This window comes from Lolium rigidum, chromosome 1, assembly GCF_022539505.1.
Source record: "Lolium rigidum isolate FL_2022 chromosome 1, APGP_CSIRO_Lrig_0.1, whole genome shotgun sequence".
Taxonomy (NCBI): domain Eukaryota; kingdom Viridiplantae; phylum Streptophyta; class Magnoliopsida; order Poales; family Poaceae; genus Lolium; species Lolium rigidum.
The window spans coordinates 200,048,304-200,065,661 of NC_061508.1; the positions used below are offsets into that span (position 1 = coordinate 200,048,304).

Here is a 17,358-nt window from a genome sequence, read left to right on the forward strand (position 1 = left end):
TTCATAAAACCAATGCTAACTCGTTGAGCGAGATCAATCATGATAGATGTTTGAGTAAATGAACCAGCATAGGATCTACTTTTGGTGGAATGATGGGCAGAGTTCACCAATCATCAACCCAGAAGGCTCTTTGGTACAACAGCATTAACACTCTTGAAAGTGATAAAGAATGCATGAGCACAAAGGTATGTATCACTTCCATCTTTCTAATTCATGTTTCTGAAATGTCATGATGATGAAAGGACATACGGTTTCTATGAATATAAGGACTGAACGAAAAAGACAACTAAAGAATATAGTTTTTTTTGTCAGGGCTACATATAAACATGTAGTGTTTGCTCCTGCCAACCTAATTTTGAAGCAATGCAAATTCTCGGCTATAGTTCCTCGCGTCATTGTCTCTTTTTTGTTGCGCAGGTGCTGCTCATTAAGTTGTGATATATAATGATTGTAATGGAAGCAAGTTGGTCATTCCGTACTGTTTTGCTTAGTGCACATGACATAAACTTATTCAGATCATGGACTTACGGGCAAAATGTGTGAAGCCAGTCAATGTATGTGTTTTTATACGTGTGATGTCTACTACCCTGCACACATCTAGGGTGTTGAGTCCCTAAATAACGACTTTTTATGCCTATTTCCTGATAACTCTGATATCAATGTGCAATGCCCCGCTACTATTCAGTTCAGCTAACAGATTCAACAATGGGGAAATCTTAACACAAGTAATTTAGTTACATCTCAAAGAATATTAGGTCATGGAGCATAGTAAACGAACATGAGTTTTTTCTTGGCTGTCAAAATGATATTGAGTTTAAAATGCTTCTCCTAAAGTTATGTTTCTTGTTTCCTTGATGTGTATTTGCAGTTATGGCTTTCATTTTCATGATGCAAATACACACATGATTAATGGTCCACCCATTCTCCAGTCAGTAGTCAAGCACAAATTTGTAGTCGCGTGTGATCTGTATCTTTGAAGATAGCATTCCCCATCCTTACTTTTGAGTGGTTCCTAATTAATCCTAGATTGTAACTATTGTTTTCAGTAGGAATCGTAGTCCGAAAGTGCAGATTGGCTGTGATGTAAAGCTATACGTGGTGAATCAGGTGTGAAAACCCGTGTATCACATACCAGCAAAGCATCACTGATTATGTCTAGTGCATATAATCAGTGGACAATGAAAACACTTTTCATCACAGTCGTACAGAAGTACTCAGTATTACAGGCATACAGTCTTACTCTGTTTTAGCTAAGGTTCCTCTGGAGCTAACAGGGATACTTACCGGAGGGGTGGACACATAGCTAATTACATGGTAGCTAGGCGATGGGGTGAATAAAATATTTTCCCATTCAAAGATATTGTTGTGTTACAGCCCAGGTAGCTATCAGCCTAATGGCGCTCCGCTTTATTGGTTTGAGCATCATAGCTGAAACTCTTTTAGTAGCTGCAAGAAAAGACAATGTAATTAACAAAACTTCCATGGAGTATGATGCATTATCTATTTATTAAATTTAATGGAGGATTTACCTGGTTGTGTTCTACTCTATTCAGGCGGAAACAGTTCTTTGGTGCCCTGTGCTTTTTTTCTTCACATGCCTCTCTCGGTTTTAGTTACTAATAGGTCAGGTATATAAATATGTCACGTTCTATTTCTCAAGTAATTTTTAGAATTTAATTTTTTTTTTTGAATTCTATCAAGATTTTTTGAGAGAGATGCACAAGGTCATGGAGCCAAGGAACTGTGCCCTTCTCGCTAGAGAAAGGTGTGTGGGTTGTGGACCTGTGTTCTATTTTCTTACCATATTACCATATGATATGTCCTTTTCACTAAACATGTTGATCATTATATTGTTATCCTAACTTTATACACTCAAACCGAATGTATTTCAGTTTTGTGACATATGCAGAATTTTAAAACAATTTGGCTCCAACATGTTGGCCACCCTGCCGCAAACCATGTTAGTTCTTTATGGCCTGGTTAGGTTTTGCTTGAATGTTCTTCAGACATGCAATTATTGTCTGAAGCATGAAATTGAGTAGAAAATTGCATGTTTGACACTCTATGCAACACTGCGAGGTGCCTCTCTCACTCTTCCACGAATGATGGTTAGCTTGCACTCCCTGGTCCTTGCTCCTTCTTTTGGTTCAGACATTCAGATATCTCCTGAACCTTCTCTGTCAGTAGTAAGGCAATGGGGTTAAAGTGTCATAGGAGTGCTTGCCACTTCTTTGCATTGGTTGGTCACATTGTTTCCACAACTTCCGGCGAACATACGTTAACCCAAATTGAATCATCAGATCAGAGTAATATGCATAGTCCTACGCAAATTTGTTTAGCAGAAAATAATTAAGGTTAATATGGTGATAAACTACTAGAACTAGAATGTTAAGGCATAGAAAGAACTGAACTTTTCTGTATAAGGCTTTCTATCATTGTTATGGAAATTTAATATGTCTACAAATTCAATAGCTTCAATATAATTTGGAAAGGATAAAAAAGTGGAAGAGGAGGTGTCATCTATACATTAGTTAAAGAAAGTAAAGTGCTGCAATCGATAACTTTTTCCTGTGCCTAACCTTTATTCATTTCGACCATTCTCCCCTCTTATTGTCTAGGTTATGCTTGCAGAAAGCGAAACTTTAGTATACATAACAGATGATGGTTATGTATGCTTGAGAGTTTGTGTTGACACAGCCTTAGTGCATATTTCTATTGGTTTGGATGTTCTCACATACTTGTGTTTTTTCTTATCTTGCCTCTATTGACACACTTCAGAGACAAATAACTTTAACATTTGTAGTATGAACAAAATTCATTTTGTGCTCTGGTCCATCCAACACATATATTGTAGGTCTAGGTTCTGTTCCCTGAATAATTTTTTCCCACAACAAATAAAGTGATGGTCTTTGCTATATGTCATCATATTTGTTTGCATATGCATAGTATATATATTTTTACGATGCTACTCATTTGTTTGCCTACCACCTGCTGCTGAATTATTAAATCACTCGATTGTTTTTTTGTTCTCTTTTCAAAATTATACCTAGAATTAAAGATGAATGCATTTAGACCTGGGAAGTTATGGTTGCTTATTTAGCTAGCAGAAGTTGTATTTGTTAACCACTTAGTTTAGGACAAACATACTATCTACAAGGCACACTATGTTTGTTTATGTATCTATGTGTAACACTATAGGATTTTAAAGAATTTCAACGACGATCATGACAGGCTGCGTTCTATAGGCTTGTGCGGCAAGCCGCGGTTTTTGTAGTTTGGTTGTATGTATGAAGTAGGTTCAAGCTGCAACAGTCACTGTGTGTTGTTTCTGTGCTTCCTTCTGAAACGACGCAAATCATGTGTGTTCTTCAATTACTGCTTTCTCAAAACAAAATTTCATGTATTGTTAATACGACGTTTGCTGAATCATTTAACAATGTGAAAGTTGCGAAAGGCCCATCAAGAGGCTCCATCTGAGTATTCATGTTCACCAAGGAGCACAAGTTGGGGAGGAAAAAGGAGACACAACTATCCATCAGCAGTGGCAGGCAGTGCAGGGTCGAGTTGGAGGCAAACATCAAGAAGTATATAAGCAGGTGACAGTCGCTGGAGCATACCATACAACGGAGAATTACCACAAGAACTTGAGTTAGAGACCTTGAAGCAAACTAGGTAAATGTTATCTGAATAAAAGTATTAATCTGCTTGTTTCTGTATTGTATCTGATGTGTGGGTGAATCAAACTAGGTAAATGTTCTCTGAATAAAAGCAGTAATCTGCTTGTTTCTGATGTGTGGGTGAGAGAAAAGAGAGCAGATTTTTAATGGGAATGGAAAATTATTTGCCCATGTTCTATTTTCCTTATGTATTCAAAGGATATCTTCGTTATTTATCAGTTTTCATATATGTATGCTCGGATAACGCAAAGTATTCAGTCGAGTCTTATCGCAAACAGGAAAGGTTCTGTTGATGCTATTTGGTGTCATGGATGTCTTCATCTCATATTTATATTTACGAGAAAATCACGAGTTTCTCAGATTTTGTGACCATGTAGATATTATCTTGGAAGGAATTCTTAAAGAAAATAATATTTTTCCACTTGATTTTTATCTTCTTACAAACTGTAAATTTGTGCGAATTTCACGGGATCGTGCGCCAAGGCGCACATTTAAATCTAGTATAATTTAATCTGGACATAACCACGGCAACAGACCGAAGTCGGCTTGTCAGGCTACTGCCTTCCTCCGGTTGCGGGCGGCAGCTGCGGCAGCTGTAGTATGCCGCCGAACCATTGTTTGCAATCGTAGACGGAGCAGAAGGTCTGCAGCGCCGTCATGAGCAGGAGCACGATGGCGGCGAGCAGCGTGAGAATCTTCCACGACTGGAACACATACCGCTTGAGAAGCCTCTTCGCTTTCACGGACGCCTTCCTGTTCCGGTGCGCGTTCACCTCCCTGATCACCCCGTCCATCAGCGGCACCTTGCTCGGACGCACCGCGCGGCACATCCCGTTCCACATGTCCGCCGCCTCCTTGTCGCTCTTCATGCCGTTGAAGATTATCCCACTTTCTCTCAGGATCTTCACGTCCTTGTCCGAGTCGATGATGCCGTTCATCAGCTCCGTGTACCGCGCCAGCACCAGCGGCCCGCGCACGGCGGCGGTCTCGTACGCCACCAGGTTGCGTAGGATCACCTCCGTGTTGCCGTCGAGGCGGACGACCGGGAGGGTCAGTGTCGCGGTGGCCGCGTCGAAGGCGATCCCGGCCATCCCCTCCGGCGCCGGCACGAACCGCACGCCGCAGCCCGCCAGCTGCTCTACGGACGGGATCATGATCTCCTGCACCAGAGGCGAGTTCACGATGCTTCCCAGGTTTACGCCCTTCAGCCGCGCCTCCACGTCCGTCGAGGCCATCAGCTTCCCGAGCATCGGCGCCAGCGCCGCCAGCAGCGGTACCTTGCTCATGATCTTCCCCGGGAGGCTCGATGCCGCGCTCAACGGCTTTGAGATAAGGTTCTTCTTGATGAACCGCACGGGCGCGATGTTGATGCTGGACACCTGCATGCACGCCTGCTTCACCTTGTCGTAGTCCGGGATTTGCTGCTCGAGCGCGTCCATGGAGAGGAGCTCCTCCGGGAACAGCGGCGGGAGCTCCGCCGCCGTGTCCTCTGCGAAGACTTCCGAGGCTGGCACCAGGAAGTGGTAGAGGAGCTCCAGCAGGTGCGCGTACTTGGCGACGTCGCCGGCAATGGCAAGCGCGGTGGTCTTGATGGGGCACACCTCCCTGATGAACCGATCAAGGACGGAATGCATGGCGTCAGCCACGACCTCCTCGGAGGCGTGGCGGAGCTCGAGCGCTCCGGCGAAGAGGAAGAGCGGGATCTGGTTCTCAAGCATCATGGCGTCGCGAACCATGACGTTGATCCAGTTGGTCGCCGAGGACACCATGTCGGTGGCCTCTTCGACATGGTAGCTCTCCAGGAAGTCCAGGAGGAAGCACGTGTCGATGGCCATCATCCATGCCAGCGTCTGCTCGTTCAGCTCAAGGAACCTACAGTCATTTGTGCATGATCGATGGGTTAAACTCATTTTTACACAGCTGATAGAGTTCAGAGAATTACTCAATACATTAATTAATGGGGTTATATATAGATATAGTACCGCAATTGATTTAATATTTGATGCAGTAGTATCTCACAAGTTGCATTGGTTTATATTCGCATGCCCAAAACGATGCTACTAGATTACATTATCTTGACAAAGTTAACTATTTCGTGAAAGCTACGTTAGATCAACTAGTGACGGTTGGCTAGAAATGTCAAATTGCTGTGCTCATCTCTGCGCCGTCAACTGTTACCCTCTTTTATGAAACTCTCAAGGCAAAATATAGACTGATGAAACAACTAAGATGATATCTCTCTTTTTTAGAGAACATCGCAGGAGATCTGCGAGTCATTATATTAGTTAAGCAAGAGAAGTGTTACGGATTTTTCGATAAGCTTTATTACTCAAAAAAGTTTTAAGCATTACACCCAACCTCTGTATAACCAGGATGCACACAGGCGTTCAGAAGTGTTACAGATGAGACCGAACCGGCCACAAGGCAAGATCCTTGCGCCGAGCAACATCTACTGCGAGATCTCAACGCAGCTGCGTTGGTCGCAAAACCACAAGAAGGAGAGAAAGAAAATATTACATGATTTGTATCGCTCTTCCACGTCTACATCTAACCCATTGTTGCCACTCGTTCCGGATATCTCTTTCCACACGGCAATAATAAGAGAACGAAGGGCGAATTCATCGCGGCCAGTTCGTATGTGGTGTGCGATGGGAATACCTTTAGTTATGTACTAATATTATATGCATTTGTAATTTCCAGGCATGAAAATGTGCGTAGATGTTTGAGAGGATGATACTGAATTCGTGCGACGTTGTACCTGTGGTATGGTGCCCGCATCCTCTCCTTGACGCCGACGAACTTCTGCACGAGGTCGTCGAACTTGCGGTCACCAGCGAAGAGCTTCTCGGCGCGCTTGGCCGCGGCGAGCTTGTAGCGCTCCATATCCTTTAGCTCGGGCCGCTGGTAGTGGTACGGCCCGATCGCGAAGTGCTGCGGTGTGTACGCCTCGGGCTTCGTCGCCCGGAGCAGCTTGGGCACGTCGAAGACCTTGGCCACGGCGCCCAGCTCCTCGGCGGCGGACTCCATCCGCCGCCGCACCAGGCTCACCCACCGGGACTGGTGGTCGTCCAGCTCCAAGCCGGCATTCCCGGCCGCCACACCGACGAACCGCGCCTGCGCCTCCAGCTGGTCCAACGCCATCTCGAATCTCGATGGATCGGCGAGTGCGAGCTGATCTTTGATCTTGATCGATTTCCTAGCAAGCTGGCTGGTTGGTTGGTTGGTTGATCGGTGATTAATGAAACAAGTCTGGTAGATCTGTATGCAGGGCTTCGTTTGCAACTGGGTTAGTTAATTAGGTCAATGCATGAACTGTGCTGATCGAGTTAGCTAGGCGTTGTATATATAGAGAGGGTATGCGTGCAAGTGGGTATGGTATTGTATGCTATGATGGGTGGTTTAGTTGCAAACGCACGAGTTAAACAAAGCTAATCGGGAGTGTGAAAGATGCGCACATAGTAAAGAAGAATCGAGGGCATGTTAGTGTCCAGGATGAACTTAGCTTGTTAGCATGTGGATCATGTGTGCGTCCATGCGTTAGCTTGACGTGATGAATCATGAATGATAGGATGGTGGTGTGCCTCAAATAAAGGTTGCAAGCGCGGCGGGTGTCGAGGGTTGATGGATCTATGAGTATATATGGTGGTGTTTAATCGAGCGAGGGTATCATTGACTCAAGTAGGCCAGCCAGTGGGCATCACAGGAATAGTAATACGGATTACCCGCTGGGCCAGGCGGGCGACACACGGGTGGCGATCTCGTCACCCATACGTCGGCAACGGCGGCGCCGGCGGGAGAGACTGTCTGTTCGCCGGAGAGGCTCATCGGGAGCCACTTCTGGGCACTGCGGACGGACGACGATGAAGACGATGGGCTAGAAGATGAGGAAGAGGACGTGTCTGGAGATGGAGGTTCGTCTGTTCGAGGCGGAGATAGACTGGCAACCTATTTGTGCCGCACTCCGTCGCCGTCGCGGGATGCGGACCTCGTTGAGGGTTCATCTAAGCTGAACCAACGCCATTTGAAACGGCTTCAACGACAGGATGGACAGCGAATGGCGGCTCGAGCGGTGCTTTTCTTCTCCTCATATGAAGGTAGGGATCCATATATTTCTCTGCTGTTGGGCAAGCAATCAAAATCTCCTGGTAACAAGAATCTGCCGGTGCTTGAGCCGTCTGTTTTTGTCGATGAGACTATGGAAGGTTGGACAGTTGTTCGTCGGCGACGTTGGTCGCCGGCGTCCGACGTGAACGTCCGAGATCCGAGGTTGAAGGAGGTTTCAGATTTCATGCATGTGGGCCAAGCTCGGTTGCGGGCTTGTGCCAATAGCCCTTTGCGCCGTTCTGGCCCAACTCGGACAAGACAGGGAAGATCGTCTGTCTAACAATCGGAAGGTGATCGAGGTCCCAGGTTAGTCAAAGTCGGAAACTATATCGCTGGATTTGCGTTCCGAAAATTCTTAGGTCTAGCCTGGAAGAAGTGTGAGGCGGCGGCTCCGGTTATTCGACGACGCCGTGTCGAGGTCGTCATGAGCGGTGACGGTGGCCGGGGCGGATTCAATCCACGGCGTGGTGGATTCAACCCTGGGCGAGGAGGGTATGGTGGTGGTCGCGGTGACTATGGCAATGGCGGTGGCCGTGGTGACTATGCCAATGGTGGTGGCCGCGGTGACTATGGCATGGGAGGGGGACGCGGTGACTACGAGAATGCCCGTGGCGGATATGGCGCCGGCCGCGGCGGCTATGGCAACACCCGTGGCGCGTTTGCTCCGCGGGGACACCACAGTCAAGGTCCTGTACGGGGCAACGCTGGGTACAGCGGTGGTCGTGGATATCAAGGTAAAGGTTTTGTCGGTTTTGGAGGCAGCCGTAATTTCATCCAAGGTGAATCTAGTGGCTCGGCGGGTTCAGGTTTCAATGGGAATTGGGACAGTTCTAATGGTGCTTTTCAGAGGGGAGGTAATTTTAATAGCAACAACAACCGATACGGAGGAAATCAGCAAAGATGGAACACAGGTCGTGGTGGTGCATTCGTGAATCGGAATAGGGAGCAGGAGACGGAGGGAGCTATACGGGGCGGCATTGATGCCGATCTCCTACAGCAAACAGTACAGGCAGTGGTGGCAGATGTTACGGCAGCTACAAAGGAAAATGAAGCACCGGTAGCTCAAGTCCCTGTGGTTAATGGTGTGCAGGTTTCGGGACCGAATACTGTTGATGGTCAGATTGTGGGGGCGTCGGTTGCGGTGCCAAATCCTACAGTACAACAATAAAAGGGGAGGACACAGGTGATACCTGATTGTACTGAGATGGCAGCAAATGATAAAGAGAATGAGGGTCAGGGTGTTCCTAAGAAGAAAAAGGAGGACAAAGCTGGATGCTTTGGATGTAAGAAGCCTAGACATTATATCGATGATTGTCGCACACCTTTCTGTGACATTTGTGAGTCCATTCATCATGCCACCTCAGCTTGTCACCTGCTGAATGCCCCAAAACCAACTACAACTCTTCATGGTTATGAAAATGAGGCGCTCATGTTTTTTGAGCTCTCATGTGGAGTTTTTAAAGCTAAGACAGAAAATCCCCAGTTGGCGAAAGTGACAGTTGATGGTACCGCCTTGACTATTCCAGAGATTATTGAGCAACTCAAGAAGATTGTTCCATCTGAAAAATTCAATTGGGAGGTTTTCCATCTCAAGGAGAATATTTACAGAGTTAAGCTCCCTAGTAAGCTAGAGGTCCAGAGATTGAAGAATTTTGGCACTTATATCTGTACTGACAGAGATGCTTGTTTGGCTTTTCATTCCTGGTCTTCTGTGGAGGAGCCCCTATACGTGCTTCCAGTTCCAGAGGTATGGGTTCGTGTTTCGTGTTTGCCATCGGATATTAGATTGAATTACCTAGCCTTATGGGGAGTTGGAACTTTATTTTGGAAGACTCTGGATGTGAACATGGCTTATACTCGTAAGAATAAAGTATTCAGAACCAAGATTGGATGTCTTGACCATAGACTTATCCCAGCAGATAGTGACATGTTTATTAGGAGAGGGTTTTATAAATGACGTTTTGAAGTGGAAATTGATGATCGGTCTCAAGAGGTTAATATGGTGGATGCAAATAATGGCTTCGATGGCAATAATGGTGGTAACCATGGAGAAGGGAAGAATGGAGATGCTCATGATATGGACATGGACAACAAAGGAAAATAAACGGATGAGGCACCTAAAGATAATGATCATGATGGTTCGAGTACGCAAAATGGAGTGGATGGGATGCAAGAACAATGTGGTAATTTAGAGGCTATTCAGCTTGGGACGATGGATGTCAAACTTGCCTCTCCAGGTAATCTTTATGTTGCAAAAAATTTGAATCAAAAAGAGCTTGTATGCACTTCTATATCTCATGTTCAAATTTCTGCACTAAATGACAATTGTGGCTCGAAAACTCATGCAGATTCACTGCACAGCGGAGCTACCTCGGGATTGGTGGTGTAGGTCAGTAGCCTGCCATTGGGCAGGTGCTGCCCGCTGCAGCACTGGCGCAGCCTGCAGCCAATGGGCAGCTGCTGCATGCTGGCCGATAGCATCTGCCAGTCTCCGCTGCCGTCTTGTTGCCTGTTGCGGCGCCCCATGTAGGTGTCTGCCACGCTGCAGCGGACGGCCGTCTGGGCGCGAGCACATGTGGACGCACAGCTGGGCATGGATCTTCTGTGCCGTGGGAGGGGCGTTCGTTGGCTACGGCGTGGATGCCTAGGCCGCAGAAGATCCCGATTGCTGCGGTCGGCCGGTCCGGACTGCTCACGCCAGTCGAGGCTGATCTTGGGCCAATGATTGGCAACAGTCCAGGGGATAGGGCCGGGTCGGCTATGCTTCACAATGTTGTGGCCAATGGTGCGTTTTCTGATGATAATGTTGCAAATCATAAAAATGACATTCATATGGGGGTTTTTCAGCAACATGATTTAGATTTTATTTCTGAACTAGTATATTCTGAGTTTGATTATTATAATGCAGATGTGGGTTTGGTGCCAAATTTGAGTAGTTCATTGGAAATGTCTAATGGAGGTTTTACAGATAAGGTCGTGTCAGCTGCAAGAGGAGATTTTCCTATCATGGGCATTCAGGAAACCGTGGGGGTTGCCTCATCTCCAATGTCTGTTGGTAAGTCTTTAGGTACTTCATGGGCTTCTCGAGTGACGGAAAAATCCAATGTGTGCTTATCCCTAATAGAAAGTTCATCTGAATCTATGGCAGTTCGGCCTACTGTGGAGGAGGTTATTGCTTTCGGAGGAATCCCTAAGTCCTCGTTAGGAGTGAGGACTAGTGCTAGACTGGGTGGCCAGCCTGGTGTGGATATGCCTCAAATGGAGAAGGCTATGAAGAATGCACAATTGAGGGATGCTCCTTCGAGTACAGGTAAGTCTACGCCTCCTAAATTTTCTATTGTCAATATTCCTGATAATGAAATTATTTATAAGGTGAAAAGGTTAGGTATTTCTTTAGGTAAATCTGAAGGAGAGTTAGTGAAATCTATTAGGGGAATTAAGTTGCTAGAAGAGGAAAGAATATTAACAATTCTACAAAAAAAGTGTAGATGAGTATGTGAATAAGGAGGAAGATCCTTCAACACTTGTGATGTCTAAAGTTTCTACCCTTTGTGATGATTTGGTTGAGGATGATTGCATCCCACTGGATTTAGATGATCATTTGGAACATCTGAACCCGGTAGTTAAGGAAAAGAAGATTAGGGTGAGGAAAATCTATGATACTAATAATGTTCGTAAAAGTACTAGGAGAAGAATTTAAAAAAACAATTTTCATGATGCAGAATCTAAAAGGAATGAATTGGAATCCTGGTGGTTTTGGGATACCGCTAAGCATTTGTTTGTAAAAGAGGCAATTAGAGAACACAAATTAGATTTTGTAGCCTTATTGGAGACTGGAAGGTCTAATTTCTCTATTCCTTTTTAAATCAACTTGCGGTGGGATATAGCTATTCCTGGTTTTGTTTACCTCCACATGGTCGATCTGGAGGCATTTTGGTAGGTATAAATTCTGACACGCTTGAAGTGCTCAAAGTGAGTACTGGAGATTTTTGTGTAAATCTTCATATCTATCTATCTATCTATTATATTATTAAAACAACAAACAACCGACGGTTTTGGATTAGCTAGACAGAAGCAAATCAAAAATAATGGCCAAGATTAAATCTTAAAGCGCTCCCCGTGTCAATTAGATATATATGTGTGCGTATAGGGTGTCCTTCATCCCCACGTCTATCTCATGTAAGATCTAGGATACGTACTGAAAAAGATTTGCCGGTCTTCTGTTTAGATTCCTAAACGGTTTGGATTCGGATTCGGGAAGTCTGTGCCGGCCGGTGGACACAAACGATGTTTTCCAATGAGTCAACGACGACGACGATCAGCTGCCGGAGGCCCGGCCGACATACAACAGGGTGTGTCTTCAATGGCTACATGCAACCGATTGTCTCCGACGAGTCAACGCCCTCGCAAGTCACGACGCCGGTCGCCTAATCAAACATCATGGTAATCCCGAACCACCCCCAGTTCTACAGGCAGCTGCAAAGCCTCTGTTATGTTTTGGGTTGTTTCCAGTCGACGGAGCAAGACCCTTCCCAGTAATTGAAGAGGACGATGTGATCTAAACATAGATTCTGAAAAGTATATGATGCAGATTGGACCTTTCTAAACATGCAGATCAATTTATGAAGCGGGCGTTCATTACGGCATCACTCCAGACGACGGGAGCAGGCGGTGTTGAGCAATCGGAGCATGTTCGCAAAATACATCGGCTATGCACAACAATGGCGGATTGATCCATATTGCAGGTGTGCAGGGTGGCGGTCATATAACAGATATGGTGGAGACGGTATATTTCCTCTGATCATTTCATATGTTAATTGCATACCGGCCGGAGATTACTCAGCTCTGATCTCACGCAAAAAAAAGTTAAATACATCTAACATTAATAGAGGAATCAACTTCAGAGTTTACGATGGTATTAATAATGTACATGTAGTATGAGTCCTGAACCTACTTCTGACATTACATGGTTTAATAGATTTATTGCTAAAATTATTTACTGACCAGCTCAGAAGAAATGATGTGGCTGGCATAGGGGACTGTCGCGCATATGTTGGGAAGGTTGCCAGAGGTTTTGTGTTGCTGCAACAAGGTTCTGTTGCATATTCTTCACTCCTTCTGTTGTTTGTCTCTGAAATTTCTATGCGAGCCTAACCTATATTTAATTAAGCTTCTTTGTGTTACAGTTTACTAGCTGGATGTGTTTCAGTTATAGAATACGCATACCTTCATCTACCTGTCGGTGTTCGGTTTTATGTTACTTTGCACAGAGTTTGCATTTCACTGTATTCTCCACTGGCATTGCCATATGCCTTATATATGGTTATAAACTGTCCATAATTAACGATCCCTAACTACCTTCCAGACATGAAATCTTGGAACAACCAAACAAACTTAAACCTCGAAAAAGGCAAGGAATATACTGCTTTGATATTTGTAAGAAATTGTGCGAAAATGTTGTATATAATTGGTTACATTGAAGAAGTAAAATACGTAGAACATTTTCGTGGAGGCTTATAATTAATTTTCTTTCCTGGTGTTGCCTTTCATTCATTGTTATTTGTTAGTGTTTAAACTAGCTTTAGACGAGGTGTGCATCGGAGGACTACCAGAAGGTGTGTAGGGACAAAATTTTTCTTAATGACTGCTCTCTTCTCATATGCTAAATTTCCTATGTTCTTCCAGGTTCACCTGTTGAGAGCAAAAGAATAAGGCAGTACAAGTATACAACTTCTTCTTCAGCGGGATTGACCTTGAGATGTGTATGGAGCTAGAGAGAACGATGGGCAAGAAAAGGTGAAGGTACATATATTTATGTTTTACTTAGATTGTAGTTGAGTTTTTATGGTGGTACATGGAGGCTACAGCACACTACTCATGTATGCCCACAACAATAACACCTTCGCATGTGAATGCCTCGGAAACTGAAAGAAATTGGAGACAAGTCAATCGGAGTGAGCTAACTGAACGCGGTTTTATCTCCTTAATTTCTCGGACTTAGCTTAGGTGGCACTTCTGTGAGACGTCGGAAATTCAATCCACAAGGAATTGAACTCCGGCCAAATTACTGACCACTGTTGTCTCTTGCCACCAATCGCGTCTGGGTGTGCTTGCCCCTACGTCAGATTGGATGCTGCAGGTTAATTCATAAACATGGTTGCTTTTTTCCATTCTCTTTTACTTTAATTTATACGGATGAAAATATAATCTTATTTGTCCACATTTACCAGAGATCAATGTAGAGGATGATTAATTATTATAGGGCTTGGAAAAGTATTAAAGAAATTTCTCTTTAATATAAACGGCAACTATTATAAAAACCGTAAGTAATAAAATGTTTTAACAAAGTTAGTTAATACCATTCACCAGAGATCATGTTTTCTAAGTGGATTCAAATACACTTAAATTATTACACCATGAAACAATGCAGTGAGACTCATTTGTTTTCATGCGGGCTTGCATTTTGTCAAACTGCAAGTCAATCATTTGATCCAATAACAAAGAGTATGGACACACAATGGTCGTACACAATGTATTGTGATCTTACCTCTCCAATCCATGATTCCTCTTCGGTGAATCAAGGAAAACCAAGTTTAGTGACTATTATATTGAGATAGGGGTTGTTATAGTTTTATTACATTCCATAATTTTCAGAAGTGGTTAATGAAAGTTGGTGGTTAGATAGTAACATCGAAAACGACGTCGTGAATTCTTTATTATTTTTTAAAGCAGGATCATGATTGGTGCATTTGTTTCAATGTTGGATTACAATTTATTCCACAATGGCCATAAATAATATCGAATATCCACGAGTCTCCTAAATTACTGCAATGAAAAATATAGTGCAATTTTCCTTGACAACATAGAATCATAATTTTGTTTCTCAAAAAACACTAGGGATACCCTCGCATTTGTGAGGGCCACTGTGCTAGTTAAGTGTAAAAGGGAAGGTTTTGAATGAATTCTAGTGCTAGTCTATGGGGCTTCTCAAGACGCACATAAAGCAGAATTCTTAGCAGAATTAGTCAGGATCTGTGAGGCTGAAACACTACCTATGTTGGTAGGTGGTGATTTCAATATTATTTGAAAGCGTGAGTGCTAGTCTATGGGGCTGCTCAAGACGCACATAAAGCAGAATTCTTAGCAGAATTAGTCAGGATCTGTGAGGCTGAAACACTACCTATGTTGGTAGGTGGTGATTTCAATATTATTTGAAAGCGTGAAAAAAATAATGATAACTTTAAAGCTCGCTGGTCTTTTGTTTTTAATGCCATTATTGAACATTTGAATCTGCGTGAAATTGCTCTATCGGGGAGACAGTTTACGTGGGCGAGTCGTCGTGAAGTACCAACTTATGAGAAGCTAGATCGGGTGCTTGCCTCCATTTCTTGGGAACAAAAATTTCCCTTAGTCACTATGCGTGCATTGACAAGGGCGAACTCTGATCATACACCGATTCTTATTGACTCAGGGGTGAAAGCACATTTGGGTAATAAGCCAAAAATTTTCTTTGAGTTGCATTGGTTGTGACAAGAAGGTTTCTTTGATATGATTGAAAAAGAATGGAATTCAATATTAGTGGGTTTGAATCCGATGGAGGTGTGGTTGAATAAACTTAGGCATATCAGATAATTTCTTAAAGGATGGGCAAAGAACCAAAGTGGATAATACAAGAAAGAAAAGGATAGGTTAATGGGTATTATTGATTTGTTAGATGTGAAAGCTGAAACGAATAGCTTATCAGTGTTGGAGAGAGAAACTCTTCAAAATGCAAATGAAAAGCTAAATAAATTAAGAAGAGAGGAAGAGTCTAAATGGGCGCAAAGAGCTAAAGTTAAACATATCCAAGAAGGGGGAGTAATACGAGATATTTCCATTTGATTGAAAATGGGAAACATAGAAAAAAAGAAAATATTTTAGTTAGAACAACAAGAAGGAACTATTGTTGGGGAAGACAATTTGAAGGTCTACATTACTGAATTCTATAAGAAATTATTTGGGACACCGGTTTCTAATAATATCTCTTTGGCAGAGGAGGAGGTGCAGGACATTCCCTAGATATCGAATGTTGAGAATGAGATCTTGACAGCTCCTTATTCCGAGGAAGAGGTCCATGAGGCACTTTTTCAGATGGAACGTTATAAAGCGCCGGGGCCTGCAGGTTTCCCGGCAGAGTTCTATCAAAAAATTTGGGTGGTAATAAAGGATGATTTGATGGCGCTATTTAATCAGTTCAGTAATGGGGACTTGCCTCTTTACAAATTGAATTTTGGCGTTATAACATTATTACCAAAGAAAGAGGATGCGGTGCAAATACAACAATATAGACACATTTGTTTGCTGAATGTCTGTTTTAAAATATTTACTAAGGCAGGTACAAATCGTATAACAGGGATTGCCCCACGAGTTATAAAACCGACACAATCAGCCTTTATGTCGGGAAGGAATATCTTAGAGGGGGTGGTCATTCTTCATGAAACTATTCATGAGTTACATAATAAGAAGTTGGATGGGGTTCTATTTAAGATTGACTTTATAAAGGCATATGATAAAGTGAAATGGTCATTCTTACAACAGACTTTGAGAATGAAGGGGTTTGCTCCTGAATGGTGTAGAATGATCCAACAATATGTCCAAGGGGGAAGTGTCGGGGTAAAGGTAAATGATGACATTGGTCATTATTTCCAGACAAAAAAAGGTTTGAGACAAGGTGATCCGTTGTCTCATATTCTTTTTAATATTGTGGTGGATATGCTAGCCATCATAATTGAAAGAGAGCAAGTAGGGGGCCTTATTCCTCATCTTGTTGAGGGGGGGGGTCTCTATATTACAATACGCCAGAAAGCTGTGAATATGAAACTAATTCTATGTCTGTTTGAAGAACTCCCAGGGCTCAAAATTAATTTCCATAAGAGTGGGATTTTTTTGTTTTGGTAAGGCAAAGGATGAGGTGGACCAGTATAAACAGATTTTTGGATGTGATACTGGTTCCTTACCCTTTAAATACTTAGGTATTCATATCCATTACAGAAAGCTTAGAAATTCTGATTGGTACCCAGTGGAGACCCGGTAAGTAAATTGGGATGCTGGAAAGGCAAATTATTATCCTACGGGGATAGACTTGTCCTTATCAATTCAATTTTAACAAGCTTACCTATGTTCATGTTATCTTTTCTAGAGATACCTGTTGGGGTAAGGAAAAGATTGGATTTTTATAGGTCTAGATTATTTTGGCAATCTGAGGAAAACAAAAGAAAGTATAGACTTACCAAGTGGAATATTATCTTCCGACCCAAAGATCAAGGGGTCTAGGTATTGAGGTTCTTGAACTCAAAAATAGATGTTTATTGAGTAAGTGGCTTTATAAACTTCTTAATGAGGAAGGGCTGTGGCAGGAGTTGCTGCAGAATAAATACCTAAGACAAAGGACCTTATCTGAGGTAAAAGCTAAACATACAGACTCTCCCTTTTGGAAGGGATTGATGGGGGTTAAGAACGATTTTTTAGTAGAGGTATTTTCAAAATAGGTAATGGAGCAAATACCAGTTTTTGGGAAGATACCTGGTTAGGTAAAACA

At 43.3% G+C, this 17,358-nt stretch overlaps 1 protein-coding gene and 1 long non-coding RNA gene across 2 annotated transcripts; one reads left to right on the top strand and one right to left on the bottom strand.

Moving 5' to 3' along the window:
• Positions 1–45: 45 nt before the first annotated feature.
• On the top strand, positions 46–1,750 carry LOC124687855. The gene is made up of 3 exons (XR_006998332.1): positions 46–185; positions 418–1,628; positions 1,702–1,750. It is a non-coding gene; the product is annotated as an uncharacterized LOC124687855 (long non-coding RNA).
• Positions 1,751–4,231: 2,481 nt separating this feature from the next.
• Positions 4,232–6,818, bottom strand: LOC124682962 (putative UPF0481 protein At3g02645). The gene is made up of 2 exons (XM_047217557.1): positions 6,436–6,818; positions 4,232–5,549 (listed from the first exon to the last, which is right to left on the bottom strand). The coding sequence occupies exons 1-2, from the start codon at positions 6,816–6,818 to the stop codon at positions 4,232–4,234; spliced, it is 1,701 nt and encodes a 566-aa protein (XP_047073513.1).
• Positions 6,819–17,358: the final 10,540 nt, after the last annotated feature.